Source organism: Cloeon dipterum, chromosome 2 (assembly GCF_949628265.1).
Source record: "Cloeon dipterum chromosome 2, ieCloDipt1.1, whole genome shotgun sequence".
Classification (NCBI taxonomy): Eukaryota; Metazoa; Arthropoda; class Insecta; order Ephemeroptera; family Baetidae; genus Cloeon; species Cloeon dipterum.
In genome coordinates this window covers 25939769-25960315 of record NC_088787.1, presented here as the reverse complement: position 1 = coordinate 25960315, position 20547 = coordinate 25939769, and the positions used below count along the sequence as shown (strand labels likewise).

The 20547-nt window shown below is 38.4% G+C and overlaps 1 protein-coding gene across 13 annotated transcripts in view; it reads left to right on the top strand.

The window, feature by feature from the left end:
• The window catches only part of NaCP60E (Na channel protein 60E), a 96941-nt gene extending 86202 nt beyond the window's left edge, over window positions 1-10739 (top strand). For 7 of the 13 annotated variants that reach the window (XM_065481357.1, XM_065481364.1, XM_065481363.1 and 4 more), the window contains 11 exons: window positions 26-217; window positions 364-518; window positions 833-966; window positions 1029-1222; window positions 1283-1485; window positions 2116-2388; window positions 2443-2662; window positions 2766-2905; window positions 3309-3395; window positions 5619-5853; window positions 7552-10739. In XM_065481357.1, the coding sequence (XP_065337429.1) occupies window positions 26-217; window positions 364-518; window positions 833-966; window positions 1029-1222; window positions 1283-1485; window positions 2116-2388; window positions 2443-2662; window positions 2766-2905; window positions 3309-3395; window positions 5619-5853; window positions 7552-7950 (2232 nt within the window). In that variant the 3' untranslated portion in view covers window positions 7951-10739. Of the gene's footprint in view, window positions 1-25; window positions 218-363; window positions 519-832; window positions 967-1028; window positions 1223-1282; window positions 1486-2115; window positions 2389-2442; window positions 2663-2765; window positions 2906-3308; window positions 3396-5219; window positions 5854-7551 lie in introns of those variants that run through there. The other 6 variants (XM_065481367.1, XM_065481362.1, XR_010574581.1 and 3 more) reach the window with 5 other exon arrangements.
• Window positions 10740-20547: the final 9808 nt, after the last annotated feature.

Genomic DNA, 20547 nt, shown 5'->3' with positions numbered 1-20547 from the left:
GTGCTAGCAAATGTGTTTTTTTCAGGCGACTTTCGAGGGCTGGATGGAGGTGATGGAGGACGCCGTCGACGCGCGAGGAGTCGACCTGCAGCCGGAACGGGAGGCCAACATCTACGCCTACTTGTACTTTGTCATCTTCATTGTGTGCGGCTCGTTTTTCACGCTCAATCTCTTCATCGGAGTAATCATCGACAATTTCAACATGCTGAAGAAGAAGGTAGGTGCGAGAGGGCCTCAAACGATAATACATCTGTCATTGGCGCGGTGAAAAATCGCGGCCGATTGCGCGACGGCCCATTAATCTTACGCTGGCAGCCGCGCATCATATTCCTGGCGCGAATAAATTTTCACGTCTCATTTCAGTACGAGGGTGGAGTGCTGGAGATGTTCTTGACGGAGAGTCAGAAGCACTACTACACGGCGATGAAGAAGCTGGGCAGGAAGAAGCCGCAGAAAGTGATAAAGAGGCCGAGGAACCAGTTTTTGGCCCTCTTTTACGACCTTTCCAACTCAAGACGGTGCGTGCCCACCTCGTTAGCTGGCAAATCTCGCTGAAAATTTTGAACTTTTCTTTAAAATGATACCCAAATAATGAAATAGAAAAGTTCATTATGCGACTGTCAGTGTAATACTTTTTAGAATAAGCACAAAATGAACAAATTACTATAAAAATCTAAACTTTATTAATGATTTTATGTTTGAATATGTATATTAAAAAGTTATTCTTAACTGTTGACTCTATTTTGGCACTTTTTTAAATTTTATCAGGTACTAAGCAATGTTAACTTTGATAATGTTATCTAACTCATAACTTTTAATTGATTTGTTACAGTTTTGAGATCGCAATATTCGTGTTGATATTTCTGAACATGCTTTCCATGGGCATTGAGCACTACAACCAGTCGACACCAGTACGTTTTGTCCTGGAAGTGAGCAACGCCTTTTTCACTACAGTCTTTGGCCTTGGTAATTAAAGCAAATCAATATGTGCAAGGAGCAACTCCTAATTATGCTTTTAAAAATTTCAGAGGCCATTGTGAAAATAATTGGTTTGCGATACCACTACTTCACGGTGCCATGGAATTTGTTTGATTTCATTTTGGTTATGGCCTCGATTTTGGGCATTGTCATGGAAGACATGATGGTGGATTTGCCTGTGTCACCCACGCTCCTTAGAGTAGTCAGAGTCTTCCGCATCGGTCGAATCCTTCGACTTATTAAGGTTTGAACAAGCCGTACCAAAGGAGACTAAATTTTCAAACAATCAAATCTACATTTTCAGGCTGCCAAGGGCATTCGCAAACTGCTGTTTGCCCTGGTCGTATCTCTTCCGGCCCTGTTCAATATTGGAGCGCTGCTGGCGCTGATTACCTTCATTTACGCCATCATCGGAATGTCGCTGTTTGGCCACGTCAAGCAAGTTAACGCCCTTGACGACATGGTCAACTTCACCACTTTCGGCCGCAGCATGCAACTGCTATTTCGGTTAGCTATTTTTCTTGATAATTGACAAGGAAACGCTGGATACTGATCGAAATTAAAAGTATTTTTTAGCATCAGACGTGTATAAAAGTCCACGAACCAAAAACCATCGTGATTTAAACATAAATTATTTTTTTAATGGTCCAGTCCGTTATTCGAAAGAAATGTTAGATACAAACATTTTGACTAATGGTTCATTACTCATGTTCATATCACACACGTGTACACGTTTAATGCGTAAAACAATATATGTTAAGGGTAGGTGGACCGCGGGGTTTTCTTGTGAGATCAAAGGCATTCACCTTTAACAAAATTTAGAAAATCATACGTTTAACAACTTCTAGTTTAATTTTATTTTTCAAGTTATGTTTTTAAACTATCAAATTAAAAAAACTTAGGAAATCACGATTGTATTAAAATACTGACACAATTCAATGAAAAATATATGGAGGTTTTAGATTAAAACTCTTAAGATTTTAGAATACTAGCATCGATATTTGTTTGTATTTAAAGATATGTTATTATATATTAAGTTATTTGGTAATTAACTATTAAAAGAAATACTAAGTACTATAAAAATGAAAGTAAACTAAAACTAGCACTAGAAATGTCTACTTAAAATCTGTGTCCTAGGCTGATGACTTCCGCTGGTTGGAATGACGTGCTGGACTCGTTGATGATTCAGCCGGATGACTGCGACCCCAACAAAAACAATCTGCCAAATGGAGACTGCGGCCAACCCTTCCTTGCCATCACTTACTTTGTCAGCTTCATCATAATAAACTATATGATTGTGATCAACATGTACATCGCCATTATTTTGGAGAACTTCAACCAAGCGCACCAAGAGGAAGAAATCGGAATCGTGGAGGACGATTTGGAAATGTTTTACATTAGATGGTCAAAGTACGATTCGGATGCGTTTTTTTACAGATTGAAATAACATCTCGTTTGTTATAGATACGACCCGCACGCAACCCAATTCATTGGGTTCTCGCAATTGTCAGACTTCATTTCTAGTCTGGATCCTCCTCTTGGGATTCAAAAACCAAACAACGTGGCTCTCGTCAGCTTCAATCTACCCATCGCAAGGGGGGACAAAATTCACTGTCTAGATATTTTGCACGCGTTGGTCAAACACGTGTTGGGCCACGTTGAAGAGACTGATGACTTCAGAAAAGTAATAATTTGTTCAGAATTAATAAAAAACACAAATAAAATTGAACTGTTGTTCATAATTAATAAAAACAATTTTATTCGTGGCCATTGTTTTATCATTACAGCTTCGTGAACAAATGGACATCAAGTTCAAGAAGCAGTTCCCTACGAGAAAGGAACTGGAAATAATTTCGTCAACCCGCATGTGGAAGAGGCGAGACAAGGCCGCCAAAGTGATCCAGCGGGCATGGCGCCGATACAAAAGGTCAGCCGCAATTTTCTCCCACTATCCAGCATCCGCTAGACCAGATTTTTCAGCCATATATTTATTCTCATTGGAGACTGATTAAATGACTTATGGTGGAAGTCTGCATCTTCTTCGGCATGCCGAAATTCTCGAGCACTTTAATTCATTCCGTCCTCTCTTTCTCGACTCAAAAAACTGCAATCCATGCATGCCGACACAGATTCTAGGACAATATGAAACAAATCTGCCTGACAGACTTTTCAATATCTCCCTATGCTCTGCCTCTCTGGTGCAAATGCATAATTTTACTGACTACCCGCCACGACCGAAATGTCTCTTGTGCCCGCTGTTGTTGATAACCTATAGAATCCACAGGAGTGTGTTTTTGACGTCTGTTTTTCAGCCAAACTCTCTTTTTCAGAGGGGATGAGGAAGTGGTTAAACGGAAAGTTTCCAGTAAACGCCGCCCATCCTTTCGATTATCATTTAGGAGACACTCAAAACAAGGGTGATTAAGAAATGTAGCTAATAAATATACTCTCTCACCTTACATGCTAAAGCGACACAAGTGAACAGTGAACACACCGTACACTTGTTCATTTAAATACTCTGAATGTGTTGTGTAGGTATCAATCACATAAACCTCCACCACCTTCACCTTCACAAATTATAGGTATACGGACTGGTGACTAATTGCAGCGTTGAGCTCTAAGTTTTCCTATGATCGCAGCAACTGAAATTAATCATGTCTGTTCAGAATTTGATCTAGATTTCAATTAGAACAGTTTTGGCCGTGCTAGATAATTAATTCACCTAATTTTTCCAATTTCTGGACGCAATTTTTCACCAGTCAAGCATATAAATAGGCACTGTCCCCGAAAATCACATACTTATGGTATAATACACTTACTCGCTCCCCCTTTAATCACCTAGAGAATATTAACAGCAAATATTGATTGATACCTGCATACGTGTGCACATGACTGTTGTGAAAATAATGCCTCATAACGCACTGTGTTGACCAAACATAGTTGATATATTCACTCTGGTTTGAGCAAAAGTACACCATTATCCGTCCGCTATCGTATAAATATATAATTACATATCTCGCACACCACGCAACCATGCAGATATTATAAATATTCCCCACACCCAACACGCAGTTCTTCTTATTTCTAATATAAATTTATAACTACGCCAACGTAGACTTTCTCTCACACGGATTACTAATTAATTTCAGACTACATCCTCGAACACAAACATAGGCAGGCGTGGTTAAGTGCCATATTATCGATTCATTTTCATTTTCTCTTCTTTTTGATAGGAACTTTCTATTTAATGGTACATCTATATCTCTATATCTTTTTATATTTCGAAGCCAGGGCGTTTTTTCTCTCTCTCTCTCTCTTTTATCTACATCCACGCGCCCTCGCACAACTCCCTTTCGAATTTATGCTCTGCTCAACAGCGCATGTTTGTTCTAAAAGCCGAAATCCTTTGGCATGTGTGTGCTGACTGTGTTTTTCCTTTGCGCAGGCAAAACCTTGAAGCAAGCACCGTCTCATTGGCCCAATATTAACTCGGAGACCGTCTTGTAATCTTGCATGCATGGATTTCAATATCGTGTTCATATATCGTCTCTGTCTGTTGTGTGCTCTCTCACTTGTTGACATTCTCTATGTTGTTCTATTGATGTTTTCCAATATGATGCGTTGCACCTTGTTGTGTGTTTAAATGTGCCACCTGTTTAAACCTCCCACGCATAAAAATCACCCTGTATAAACGGCCTCTTTAAAGCAAATCAATAAGCTTTGAATGTTAGATAAAAAATGATTTGGTGATCATGTGAAGAGTGGCATTTGTTTGGTAAACCTTGATTTTTCTCTCTTAAAGTGAAATCACCAGTTTCAGTTTTACAACTTCATGTTTGTATTTTTGTATAATTATAATAGTAACGAGTCTAGTTAAGATTTTCACAAGTGAAAAGGGCCGGCTAAACATGGAATAAATTACGCATCTAAACTTTCGTCCATCAGTGCATAAATTGGTTGGTTGCTAAATTCAATACTTCAATTAAATATTTGCAGATTTTTTCTCCAAATTTCTTAACATTTGCATCCATCAATGTTTTTGACTTTCTATTACTCATAAAAATTGTACTTCTTTTTCTATTTTAAACTGTTAACTTTCTCTATATTTGGAAAGATGCTGTTTTTCTTCAATTTTTTCCTAACTTCTAACTAACTATTCAAAAAGCCAATCGCTTGAAGACAAATTACTAACAAAGAGGTCTGACTTCAGCCTCCTGATTGAGACTCAATTGGTTTCGCAGGTCTTCTTCAATGATCACCAAAGATTTATAACCAAATCAAAATAAAGCATCACATAACCTGACATGCACTTAAAAAATGATCAAAAATCGTAAGTTATCTCCTGGTATTTTTTCTCTCGAAAATTCATCTTCATTAAAACTTTCTCCCATCATTCGAATTTATTCATCAGATTAAATGCATGACCAGCACTTTTGAAACGACCAAAGTATCCCCTTAATCAATGAAGGGAATATCCGTATAGGACTTCATTCAACCCCCTGTCACTGTTAAAAGTATTCAATAAACAATGTTTTTCCCTTAATTTAGAGTCGGTCGTGAAGTTATGTAAACTGTTATTTTATTAAAAACCCTCACCGCTTGTTTGAGCTGTCACTGACTTCGTTCCATCCGATCCATAGGCGTCACCAAGACAAGGAGAAGGAGGGCGTAGAGCTGGAAGACGGCGAAACGCAGACGTCCAGTCCGAGTGGCAACCAGCTCGGCTGGAAGGGCTTTTCCAACTTTTTGAACATCCGGCGCAACTCGAGCTCATATGTGGGCTCGCGGAAGTCCTCGCGGGCCTCGGATGCCGGCTCCTCAGTCAGTGACGTCAACGAAAATTCTCCCTGGCTAGGTCTTCCCCTACCATCACAGGTAAATTTTGGGGGACGAAAATAGAATAGAAAAATTTATTAAACGAACTAGACGAGAGCAAAACACTAACTAAATTTACACAGTTTTGATAATTTAAACAAGTCATTTTTCACATTTCAGGACAAAAAGACACATTTTTTGGAAAGTAAATTATTTATTTGACCATTAAAATTTCACATTTTTACGCTAGAGTTGCGAGCAGTAATCTTATGGTAAATATAGTAAATAAGGGATGAGAAAACTTGAGAGTAATATTTGCTTTTTCAAAGTTTTTAGCAAGAAATCTTTCAAAACTTTATTTTTGATCGTATAATGAAGCAGCTGAAGTTAAACATTTAGGCTGTCCAATTTGCACCAGGCGATGATATTCAAATTTTAAGCACTTTGCCGTTGTTGTTTACTTTTGTTGATACTTGGACGGCGAAAACGCAAACTTGTCGCTCATTCCCGAGTTTATATATAGAACGTATATATAATGTGCTTTCTCGAGGCGGCCCATAACCTGCTGAAGCAATATAACGCCTTATCCCGCCATCAGACGGCGAAACACTTTTTAGGGCTTTCAGGTAGAACCGTAAGAAAAGGCGCGTGACACATTATTCTGCATTATAAAATCTGGTCGTAATGAATCAACTTCTTGCGTGTCTACCTGCTAATGTTTCCTTAAAGAAATTTCCAACATCAAAACACACTCAAAGCGGTAGTTTTTACTTGCCGGCGTTAGCGCAACGGCATGTTGATTGAGTTGTTTTCCCCAGATTGCAATTTAACATGCATTATCTCCACGCTAGAGTTACTAACTTTTGGCTATTGGATGAGATATTAAGCATTAAATCCTGAAACACGACCGTACTGATCAGAAAATTCCGAAAATTCCGACGCTCGTACAAGAAAAACTCAAGGATTATTCGTGCAAATTAAATCACAGCTTCTTTAGAAATTTTGCTGGATTGCTTTATTCTATGAGCTTTAATTTTTTAAAATTGGATTCTTCAAAATATATAACTCAATATAAGCTATAAACAATCTTATAGCAATTTATTTTACCAATAAGTGTAAATGTCTCAGGCTTTCATTTTTAGTTATGATCCATTTGAGTTTCTTGTTCAAACATTTTTAACTATCTTAATTTGTCTTAAATAAATAACTTGTTTCAAGACTATGCGAAATTTAAGGGGCCAATAAGGGTTTCTCGGTTATGTGATTCGGTGGTTTAAGTTTGGCACATATACAATGCAGAGGTTATTTATTTTTCAATATTTCAGGAGGATGAATACAAAGTGAAATAATGCAAATTTGTATTAACTTTGTTGTTCGTGGACTAGATCTAAAACTGAAATTAGCATTATCAAAAAAAGGACGAAACAAACTATCAAATGCACTGGATATTTCCAATTTTCTTGAAAATCAGATGTTGATTTGGTGTCAATATAATTTCAGCTCTTTATGTTACGATCTTTTGAACGCTATTTAACCTTATTAAATAAATATTATATCTTTGGTGAAGTGAATTGCAATTTTCCGTAGTAAAAAAAATATAAAAAATGGAGACAAAAAATAAAAAAACGCTATAATCAGCAACTATAGTTAAAATTAACCTTTAGCCCACATACAAGTCAATTTTTTTTAATGTAATCTGTCAGTTTCAATCGGCTTAAAACGTGTTGGTTTTAACGCGATGCGACGCTCTGATTTCAGGCCATTTTAATGGGCGCTCGGCAACTGATCGACGCAACGTCGGCAGGTACGCCCGGCATCCCGGCGGTGATCATTATCGGCGACGACACGCCGTCGGTGCCGACAACAGACACGGGCCTCGACGAGCCCGACGACGACCCCCTGGAAAACTTTCGCTTCTCGGTGGGTGACCTGGACCCCGACGAGCTGGCGGCCACGGCGGCGGCCAACGCCGGCTTTCTGCACCCACTGCACCACTCCAGCGACGCGTGGCACGTCTTCAGCCAGCGCGTGTGCGACTCGGACGGCGAGGACGATTACTCGTGGACGCACCCGCTGGCGCAGAGTCCGCCCGAGGACGAGTCGCCCGTGCGGGTGCACGCCGACGTGCACCGGCCACACCGCAACGAGAAGAGCTGATGAGGTTGCAAAAATTCGGACACGTAATCGACTTGCTGTGAGACGACGAACACTGTTTTTTGAGCAATTGTCTTTTGGTGACGCGGTAGATGGATTCCTGAATTACATTGGTTGGTTACATGACGCAATACATTATAGTTATAGCGCGTAGTGAGTACTAATTACGATATTATTACGAGAGGCGTTGTACGCATGCGAGCGTGAGAAATCATATTGTTGTTGAATTCAAAATGGCCTAATCAAAACAAAAAAATACAGAGAAGTCAAAAGATGTGTGTGTAAAAAGTAACATTAGCGAGAAAAGCTTCACTTTTAACGATATATATTAATGCGATTATATACATTGTAAATAAATATGATAACTAGTTTAAAATGAGACGAGATAACCGTAACTGTAGAGATCGAGGTACATAAAATCTCATTTGTGAATTTGGAAAGACTCATACAATAATTAGACATGTAATTGATCAAGAAGAATTTTTTGAAATGGAAAATATTTGCCACTTATATTTCGCTGTGTTTTCTCCCCTTGATGCGCCTGCTCCGCAGTTTGGAGGATATCGTAAAAATTCCACAGAAGTAAAAATGGTCAATTGAATTAGTTGACAACTCTAAACAAAAAAAAAATTATTCTGCTTTGAATTTATTAAAATAAATATATAAAAATTTCTTGTCGTTAGAAAATCTAGTTTCTGTAGCGTCCATGATGAAAGCACCCCACAAATTATTTTGTTCAAGCAAGTTGCGAGCCATTATTTTAAAACAAATCCCGCAGGCTAACACAATTTTCATCCGAAAATCGGATTCCCTTTGCGTCGCCACCATTGCCGCCGAAAATGAAGTTTATTGAAGCAATTTCCAGCGAGAGCCATTTTTCATAGGCCCGCGTTGCCTGTTTGTTTACGATTTCTCTCTCGCGAACTGCAGCATATTTAAATGCAGCTTCTCGGGGGGGAAAGAGCGGATCGGCGGGGTCGGGCTCGTAAATTTGGCGCCGAAATCCTCCTCCAGACCAGCGGCAGGCGTAAATCACCTCGGAAAAATATTTTTGCCACACTACTATCTTCCCCTCCGGCTTCAGAGGACAGTCAGTGGCCTCGACTCGGATTTCCAAACACTGTGCACAGGGGACACGCGCTAAGCAAAACCAATTTCGTAAAGATTTTCGATGCTGATAATTTGTTTCCGCACGCAATACATATTAAATACTTCCGCCTCGATTTGACACGCGCGCCTAAACAATGTTGGATTCCATTAACCAGTCTGTACAGTGTATAATTGAATTTGGGATATTAAAGACCTCATCTGGATGACATTATAGATCCAAAATCCACGACTGCACCCCTGGAGTTGAGGAAAAGAGGGTTTGCGGGTCCAAAGTGCAGCACGTTTCAAATTTTTAAACGTAAGGAATCGAGTCAATTTGTAGTAGCCACGTTAGGTTAATTAATTTCGCTCGGTTTGAAAATAAAAACTGTCCTTTCCTCAACTCGATCAAAAGCAAAAATGGTCAAAAAGAAAAAAGCACGCACATACACACTAACACCGCAGGACCAGCTGGCCGAAAGTAATTATTGCTCTTTTGCCACGTGATTACGCAAATCAAAACCGTTTGATGTGTATTAATAATTTATGATGAGGGAATTAGTGCAGATTGCGTTTTAATTAGAACCCTCGGTTTGTATAACTATACATATGCTCTCTCTTACACTCACACATAAATCCCCGTGGTGGTCTGTGAATAATTACTTTGGCCAGACTTCCCAGGTCTCACGTGTTTACATGCTGGCCTACATAGCAATTACTGAGCTTGTAGTTGAAGAAATTAGCCGACGGAATTTATGAAAGAAAAACTCACACTCTAAAATATATACCAAATACATATAATGATATATACTCTGAATAGAGAGACCTAACGAGAAAAGTATATTTAAAACAAAAAATGCTGGTTATTTTCTTCGCTCGCTCTCTCTTGACTGTTGACTTTCTTCCTATACACGTTATTATCCGCTCTGACATTAATTAGATTCGTTTCTCTTTGCCTCCGCTGCACAAAACGAACCTACTTTGTAGTAGATAATCAAATCTCTCGCCGGCATTGCTTTGGAATCTTTCTTTTAAAAGCGAGTTTTACTAACGTTAAGAGCAGACTCTTATTCTCTCTTCTTGGCGCACACAACGTGGAAAGTGTATAATAATGCAGGCGCTCGATTTTCTTCGTGCCGCGGGGTGTTTACCATTATGCAATAATTTTTCAAGAGAAAAAGAAGTTCCCCTCGATGGAGGAACGAAAGCGATGCTGCAAATGCACATCGCTTCAGACTCGGTTATATTGCGTGAAAAATAGTGTAAATTTTTGTATAAAAATACGAGAATTCCATAGCCCGCGGGCATTTTTCGAGTTTAAGTGAATAAGATGAAGGCTAGAATATGATTCGCTCCGATCGGAATTTTGCGAGAAGGAAATAAAATTCATAGAAAATAAAATGTAACACATAACGGCCTGCAGTGCGAATCTTTGAGAGAAATATGAATAGTCTATGCGAGACAAATTGAATCGAGTGGTCCAAATTTTTATACAGAGATTTAATGCACGGGGTCATAGGTAAGTTAAATACCACATATCATATATGAAAAACGGAAGAAATCAGCAAAATTCGTTTTAATACACTTGTAGAGAAAATAAGGAAAGCATTTTAGTTATTGTAGAGCAATTTCAAATTTATACAAGAGAAAAGATCCCAAGGCTGAGAAAGAAAGAAAAGCGGATGCTTGATTTTTAAGCCGGTGTAACAAAAGTTTGTGTGTTGTAATCAACCCTTGCTTCAACTCTTCTTGCTCTGTATATTTTCCCTCAAAATACAGAAGAAAAACGACAAAAAAATGACACACTCACACGGAGAACTTTTTCTTCAGAATACTCAACAGAGGAGTACACAACTTTGTCTTTCAATGGCGGCAACGCAATCTTTTAATCAATAAGTCTTTCGAAAAAATCATAAAATCTTTGAAGTTTAATATAGTGAAATTAACTCGCATTACATAGACAACTATATACATATATCAACAATTGCAAATCTATTTCTGAATACATTTTGACCTGTAAGCAATGAGTATAGCCAATTAAAAAACTACCTTATGAATTGATTGACGAACACGTGAAGAGGCGACAATTCCATGTTTCGTTTGCGAGGAAAGTTGTATATTCAAGTAGTCGAGTAATATCCATGTTGAGCACAAACAGAAGAGCAAAACCAGAAAAAACTCTACTTTTACTGAATAGTTGATGCAAATAGTAACCTGAGTTGGGCGACGCGGACCTCGTTTTTCCCGCAGCCCGTCGCCCCAAATATCTGTGCGTTCTTCATCGTTTTTTTTTAAAACGACGAGAAAAAGAGCAGAAATTCTAAAAAAAATCAAATGGCGTGAATGCCCTACTCAAACATACAAACACACACTTAAACTTGTTCGTTGATTTGCGATACAGCACACACAGCGAGAGATATTATTCAGTTGGCGTAAAATTTCCATTGCTAATTAAGTAAGGCGAAACGTACAAAAAGTACTAAGCTGTTAGTACCCGTGAATAATTAACAGTGTAGGCGAGCCCCTGCAAAGATATAAACATAAAATATATGCAAAACGGCCGAGCTGTTTTGATTATTGAAATTTATTCAAACTAGAGCAGAGCACTTCACACTCACACATTCACAGCTGTCTCCGACGAGGTTTAATTTTCGTCCGCCGGAAACTCTGCGTAGGATCTGCGTGTATCCAATTTAATAATAGATGTAACTATAACCGCCACTCACACATTAATGAACATAAACAGAGCAGAAGCTATACACACAGTCTCTCTTGCGAATAAGCAGATAGCCATGTGTTTCGGTCAGTCAAATACACTTACAAGATTCTTGAGTACATATTAAACTGTAATTCCCGGTCACAGAAAAAGTAGGGCAAACTGTATAACCTGCGAAAAGTGTAAGCGCGAGCCAATGCCGTAGTGAAGGGCATTAGGTTCTTTCATTTTGTATCATTAAACACGGGGAGAAAGTGTTTTGCGAGAATCTGCAGAGCGAATTTTACCCCCTTGAACCTACGCGTCATGTAAATATAGTTTGTGACAAGAAGATTTGACAAAAAATTGTGAGATGATTGCTTTCAACGCAGAGTAGTAACAATAAAATGAATATATTCTGGATAGGTTTTGAATTAACTGTAGATAACACTGTAGCTATACACCAACTAATAAATTAATTAATTATGATTGAACACATCAGTGTCCTTGACTAATTAAAATATAAATTAAGCATCGCACCACCTCAAGGAATCCAAAAACTTCGATTGGTTTCTTTATTGGCGGGGAGAGTAAATTTTATGGATATAAAATTCTGTAAAGCATTTTTAGTGTAGTGTGAACTAGGCCGAACTGTCGAACCAATCGAAAAACTGTCTAAATCGGCATAAAAAAACTCCACAGCCCCAAAATGAACACCTGATTTCTTGCGACACATTATATTTTGGCGAGGGTTGACACCTCCGTTTTCACACATGTAAATACACAGAAGGCGAAAGCCAGTTCCTTTATCGAATCTATAAACCGTTTCGTGAGTGCTGGTGCATGGGAAAATCGATTTCACGCACACGCATACCACGTTTAATAGTCATGTAATAAATTTGTACGGCTAGAGTGAGACAATATAATTGCGCATCCCACTCGACTCTCTGTCTCTCTCCTCTCTCTCTCTCTCTATCTATATATCTCTCTTGATTACACACAAAACCGATTTTTGATTATGCAGACCGTCCGCACCACCCCTCGACTGGCCCCGCAGCAACTGAACACACATGCACACACAGAGATAAACATTCGAGTGCACATTAGTGTACCACACACGCTCAGTCGGCGCCGCAGCCACGTGGTCAGCAAATCGGCCGGCCGACCTCCCGAAATCTGATTTACACACATCACACACAAACACACTCACACGGTAGTGAACACACACAAACACAAACACACACACACTGTTTCCTCCACCAATGGTCTGCCTCATTCGTTTCTCGTCTCTCGCACACGTACGTCAGTCAGAGACCAAATTGCAGACCATCAATTTGCATGTGTTATTGCACCGCGGTGTCAAATTCCGGGACGATCTGTTCAACCAACCAAACAACCCCCACGGAGACGTACATACATTATATTGTAACGGCGACAACAACTCGTGTATAAATATAATCTCGGTTTTACTATTAAATACCAACAACCAATTGAGAATGATTCGTTTGTTATTGCAGATTCTTCTTTGAAATATATATTTATATTAAAATGTGATATGTATGCTGCGAATCAATGAAGATGACTAATAAAGATAGAAAACTCTTTAAAGAAATTTGATTTTTTTTCTTATAAAGACCGATCCTTTATGCGCAGTTTTAACTGGTGCGACTCTTTTAATCTTTTGAAGCACATTTCAAAGTCCAACAGTAACAGAATTGCAACTGTGTGAACTTTGAACAGCACATATAAAAACGTTGAGTAGCGCAGTGTAAAAAAGACCTTATAATCTCAAACGGGGTCACAGTATTTGATTGTTAGCTGTTAAGTTAAAATGAATATATTGATTGCTAAATACGTAGGAGGAAAGGTTATTGGCCATGACTTTATACTGCTAATTAACCAGTTTATTTTAATTAAAATAAATATTTGATGACTGTAAATATCATCACTCAGATTTAAAAGCTCAACAAAGCAGAAGAATAAAATTAGAAACATTCCCAATCAACTTAGTCGAAAGTTACCCTTCAGTCACAGAACCCGGTCTCTACCTTGGATCAAAACTCTGATCTCATGCCGGCTATTTTAGGAACAAACAAAACTTTGGCATCGTGAAAGAAGCCCTTGTACTGCGTTTCGAACACTTTTCGATTCTAAAAAACTCGTCAAATTGGTCTTTCATTTAGTTCTGTCAAACTTTCTGTAAGCCTTCATTTGTATCAAAAGAACAATTTTACCCCCCTACAAAACCTTCATCCAGTCTTTTCCTTTAAAAAAACTCTATTTAAATAAAAAAACATGCCAAACTCCTGAAATTAATTGCTAGAAATAATCCCACTCGACTCCAAATGAATAAACTGATTTATAACAGTAAAAAATTCAGAGTCTGAGATTAACCCTATTGAACTGCACAACTCTCCAACACAAAAAGTCGCAGCGGAAAAACTTTTTGGACAAATGATCAAACGTTAATTGGCCCTATAATGAAATTCCTCCCTTTTTTGTGCGGCAGCGGTGCAACTCGCGGCAGTTCTCTCTTCTCTTCGCTCTCGTGTTCCATTATTTCTTTGTCAAGAGAGCGAGCGAGCGAGGAGAAGCAAAAGTTCCGCCCCAAAAAGTTTTCATGATTAAACATCGCTTAGATACTTTGCAGAAATGTCACGGAACGCACACAAATTCGGCGAAAAACACAACTCGCACTGCTTCTCGTCCTGCTCGGCGAAAATTCGAATCGCTAACTTCACTTTTATCAACTGAAAGTTAATATAAAAAGGAGGCAGCCGTCGACTACTTACCAACGTACGTACGAGCGAACACACACAAGCCTCGTCGCGCGCAAGCAAGTAGAAAAGTTTCGCAAAATCCCACTACAAACTTACAAAATAAAAAAGGCGGCAGAGAAGAGCGAGGAAGGCGCTGCGAATTGTGCCGGGGGCGGCGGGGGAGGCGACCGCTGCTGACGGAATATCTCACCGCGCGTCAACCCAGCCAGCTCATCATGCAAAACCGCCCAAAGAGTCCCCCGTATAACCCTTTAATGCGACGCAATCCCGCGAGACTTCTTGCCGACGACGACAACGACTCAAATTGGGAACGTTTCGACTCTTGCCTGCCCGCCCGACCCGCGCCTATATGCTTTTTTACTTTTATTGCGGTGAGCCAAAGGGAGAGGACGAAAAAGTCTTCGTGCTGCTGTCAGATTAAGAAATCGAACTAATTTGTAAGGAGCTTTTCATCGCCAAGGCCTCTCTGCGGGAATGGCTTTCTGGGCGCCTGAGGCGAGTTTTGGCACTGCCTGCGAGGTTGCACCGGTGAATCTTGCTATTTCGAATTTCCGTAGTGTTCCCATCGTATTTGAATAAGACCCATAAGCACATTTACTGTGTGGAAGTGATAGGCTCAAGTGTTCTTCTCATTTAGCCACAAATTTGAAGAAAGAAGTTTTACAATTATGATTAAAGTAAATTGATTTTGGTTGCTTTATATCATTCAATGTTAAATGCGAGAATAAATAAATTGATATGACCAGATTAAGACAAAAGATTCGTCCTCTCTAGCTTTTACTTCTTTAAGATATAAAAATTATACTGCTTTTATGAAATTTTGTTTCAGTTCAATAAGTAATTAGTAGTACTTTTTAGCTTACCAGTTTTCCAAATTAAATTATTAAATTATGAGGATTGAAGCACTCTTTGATTGATTGAATTACATTTTACCTACTGGCATGTATATTACCTTGCTTGCTTTCCAAAAATATCAATTCTTTCAAAGACTGAAAAGTGGCATTTAAAGCGTAAATCGTCTATAAACTTTCAGTCCTGTCATTATAAATGATTTAAGACATCGTATAAGTCAAAGTCTCATATTTTTAATAAAAAAGAAAATCTCAAACTCTGCTTGGTTTACAGGAAACACATAAAATATTTGATCGTGCAGCCGATATTGACCAAAATTTGAGCCGCTGTTTTTATTTATACCGCCTTTCTTGCCGGCTTTTTTGTTTTCTTCGCGAACAGCGTGCTTATGTTTTATTGCGAGCAATTTGCGGCGGCGAAACTTTTACTGTGTGTATGCAGCGTTGCGCACATAAATTATTCATAATTCGCGGGCAACACACATAACTTGCGGACGGGCTGTCTCTTGGAAATGGGCAAAGTGTATGATTACTTTTGCCTCCACCGCGCGCAATAGCTATAGCTCGTGCCCATCGCATAAAAGGCGTGCGCGCCAAATCATTGTTACACTTCTTCCTCTTCTTACTTTGAGTTGAGTGCGCACACAAACTTGAGCGAAATAAAAATTTTGCAAACACCACTCCGGCGCGTACTGGGCGGGCATTCATTGTTTGTACAACACATACTCACTTGCGTGAGTGTGGATGGGCACGCAATCCTCTCCTCTTGGAACGTACGGCACGTTTGCCAAGAAAGCAGTTCTAAAAGCTGTGAACGTATTGAGTTTTATGGTTTCCTCTTAATCTTCCTGGCGATAGCAAAAAAAAACTGCGCTGGGCCATGAAATCATCCTTTCGCTTTCTAGCTTGAACACTTTTAGATGGCAGTGAGAGGGAAAACTGTATCTTTTGGTCTAGAAGCATGATATAATTTAATCAGTCATTTAAAGCTGATAAACACAGGTAAGGAAATTATAATTATTTATCATTAAATAAGTGCAAATTTAACACACGTTTTAGTTAAAGCAACTGCTCAAAATACTTTACATACATGTGTATAATATTATTGAAGATTTTTAAGTGAAAGTTACAGATTTCTAAAGTCAAATAATATGTGAAAAAAATAAATCAATAATTAATTAAAGCATTTGCAGCTATTAATTTGATACTTAAAATGTCTTACAATCAGAGGATACGACAAAAAAATTTGATTAGCATTTAATTACAAATAGAGTGTGCCACTAAATCGTACCAATAACCCATTACAAATGGTATAACATTTAAAATATTTGAATGATTATTGTAGCTCATCGTTAACAGCATCAAAGGACTCGAATGATATTTCAAAGGGAAGCTACAGCAAAAGAAGGTTATAAATAATTAATTTCATAAATCATTTATTAACGTTATATCGACAGTGCACCAGGGGAACTCGTTACAAATGTCATATTCAAGTTTTTCAAGTTCGAATAAACAATTTGGGCAAGCTTAAAGTATGTTTCAGGTTTTTATAGGTCGCAAAAACTAGTAAAATTTTAGGAAGTTTCTTTTGATCTAAAACAATTTTTATGATAATTCGATCGGGATCAGTGAGAGGAATAATAAGTACAACTTTCTGTAAATTTTGAAATTACACCCCAATAGAAGAGACTTGAAATTTCCATATATATCTCTTCATACGCACAAAAAAATTAAAAGTTTGGAAAAACATCATTTTTCTGATTTTTTTACTGTAGACTAGTGTGCTAATAAATTGTGTTGATTTCTCTGGTTATTCTCGACATGCGATGCAACAAAACTGTCGAACAACCCGTGATTTTGGTTAATTGTGTTTAAGGGAGTTGATTTAACTTAACAAACGCCAACTTTTGAACAGAAATAAAATTTACAGGTTTCAAAACTTCGTGAGGAGAGATTCTGCATGATTTGAATGCCAGTCTGTTTTCCACGCTAACATAATTTTAAGCAAACTGAACACGTGTAAGGGTTTGTCTACCTACTTGCCTACTTGTTGTATATGGTGCAGCAGGAGTCGACTTTTATGTGTTTCGTGCGGTTGTTCCTGGCGCATACGCACTTTGTTTCTTCTCCGATCTCGCACTCCGCAGAGCGCAATTTTAGGCATTCGCGAAGTTTCTGAAGTATGAACATCACAAACTCACTCGTCGGATGCGAAACCAACAGCGACTCATGACGGCGAGTGATCGCGGTTGGATTAAATTTAGCCCTAAAATTTAGAGCACCTTCTCAAGAACAGCACCAGCATGCAAGCGCTCTCTTGCTTTAAATTTCATTACGCGCGTGCTGTTTGAAGCGTCAAATCGTATTCATCAGAAGCACACCCTAACTGAAAACTTTATAATCAAAACGGAAGCGAAGAGTTTTTGAATAAAGCAATCTAGAATTAATTTCCCGCTTGATGATTTTTAACGAAGAATCATTTTATCTTAGTGTTCAGCGGAAAATTCACTTTTTTGCCACTAAATTGCGGTGGATGGATTATAGCCAATTTTCCAATTCATCCGTTAAGTAGATTTTAGGAATTATTGTTGGGATAAATTATGTGTTTTTTACCTGAATTAATGCAGTAATTTTTTGTAGCAGAAATTAAAACAAAAATCAGAAAGATAATTTCAATGCCACTGCGTGCATTTCTATAAATAACTCAACTCTTATAAATACACAATTTGAGCCATTTCAAGGACAAAAATATTACGAGATAATATGCAAGTTATTAATTTTCAAGGATTTGACTTTTTGCACCAGCAAAAACGTAATGTTCTTTGACAGAAAAAAAATCATTGTTTTTCCATGATTTATGAATTTTTCCTGCATGTTAGTAATAAAGCTGATTTTTTTGTTTCAAATTGGTTTTTTTAACTAAGAATTTTTAGATTTTTCAAGATTTTTTTGACAGTTATTGCCTTCTAAAAGTTTAGATTAGATACAAACTGAAAAACCGTCAGCAGATTAAAATTCCTTAACCATTATGTTGTTTCAATTCACTCTGTTGTTCCCCTTTGACGACTAATCATAAAGCAGTTCTTGTAATTAGATAATATGCAATTGTTTCAATTCGAATAGTACTAAAAAGAGTGTAGTAGACGTCCGTTATTTAATTTGAACAAATGCTAAGCAAAAAACTGTTGCATCCATCAGTCATGTGGCAAAAAGAATTACATAATAATGGAAAACAATGTTCACGTGCTCCCCTAGCAACACTCTTCACTCGATAGAGGGTGATCAATTAATGACTCAACTCGTAATTCCACGTGTCATTATTTACCACCCCTAGAACGGAAGAAAAATGAATCTGGCCCGTCGGTTGCGAAATAAAGAAGGGGACAGCCCTGCGATCGCGCGCGCGCGCGCGTGTGTGCGATATATCGTAAAAAAGCAAGCACACACTGCACACCGATTAGCTGCAGCTGCACACTGGGAACCATCAACAAGCGACAGAACGGGCAGACTGCATTATAGGTGCAACACACACACGTAATTGTAGCCGGAATTATCGCGTCAAAGCGAGCGGCCGGGCGAGAAAATAAATAGACTCTGCGCACAGCGCAAAGCACACTTTGTGCATGTGAAAGAACGTATTTTGCATATAAACCGGCACGCATACTCGCATGAGCGAAAGCAAGCACGGTTTTTTAGCCCACGCTCAGTCGGCTTTTTTGAGATGCAATATTAAAAAGGGTTGTGTGCGGTGGCCCCACAGCAGGAAACGTCGTGGCAAATTTGCGTGAGTGACGTTTGTGAGCGCACTGAGTGTGGCAGCTATTTTGGATTAGCCAAAAGGGCTCGGTTGAATTAAATACCAAAGGATTCGATTATGTTTTCTCTCATCCTTCATTGTGATTATTTTAGAAGTTCGAAGAGAAAATTAATATTTTGATGATATCATTTAACACAAAAATCGAACGGTTGAATACAGAGTTTGTTTCATACCACGCGTATTTTACTTTTGCAGCCAAACAGATTTTTCGTACTAAATATTGCTTGTTAAATTGCAGAAATTGATTTGTTTGTCTTTGTTTAGAACATCTCTGCACAGCACTTCCCGTGGGCTATGAGCTCACTGGGTCCCAGGCCCCAATAACACCGATAACATGGTGCCTGAGTGGCCCGAGTGGTTGCAAAGGAGCTTGGGCCGAATGTGGCCATCTTTTCGCCTCCCCGCACCGAGGTCTTTTAATTGAAACGCCAGATATTTGTCCATAAAGCCGCTGGAAAGGTGCGCAAACCGGCAAGTGGCGAGTTGACGCCAGTGCGCCTCCCAGCCCGTTAAGCAATTTGAGCATTTCGAGTCACTAAACTAACCACTTTTTGCCATTTCTGACATTGGGTAGCCAGTATCAGATCTCCGAACTGCTCAAATACCTCCCATTGATTTGACACTCCTGAGGATGCCTTAGCAATGCGAGCCAACGGACTGGTAATAGAAACCAACAGTATTCGATGGACTTGAAGGAATGCAGAAAATAAATAATTGCAAAAAAATTCACGTTAATCAAGCAGGGATCGCTCAGTTATAGCGGATAAGTTTTCTCCTGATACAGTCAGCGTGTCACATTCATAATATGAGCTACTGTATCTATTGATTTTTGCTTTGCTTGTTTCTTGCGATTATATGTAAGCATAGAGTACAGAGGGAATGATATATATCCTAATTAATTAAAATACAGTATTCTCTTACTTGATATATTCATTCAGTTCTCATATTTAATTTGCCATAGCAAAATAACACTCATTAACTCTAGGAGATAGAGAAATAATTAATAATTTTCTCGGAAATTATGCTTGCACCAAGTTTCCCGGCAAGGTAGCGAAATTTCATATTTTAAGTATTATTATTTTTCGATAAGATACGCTGTCCATGTAAACTAATATGGCAAAATCACCTTCTTTTCCTTTGATTTTTTTAAATTAGACACAGATGTACTTTTGGGATATTTTAAAAATATTTAATTTAAAAAAAAAATGAAACAGTATTATTCATTTTGCCACGTTTTTTTTAACTAAAATATCCTGTACAAGCCGTTGTAGTACCAAAACAAGCATTGGCAAACCAAACTAGACAAATCAGCAACAATTATTGACAGAAAAAGCAGTGTAGTGAAGAAATTAAAATTTCAGATGAACG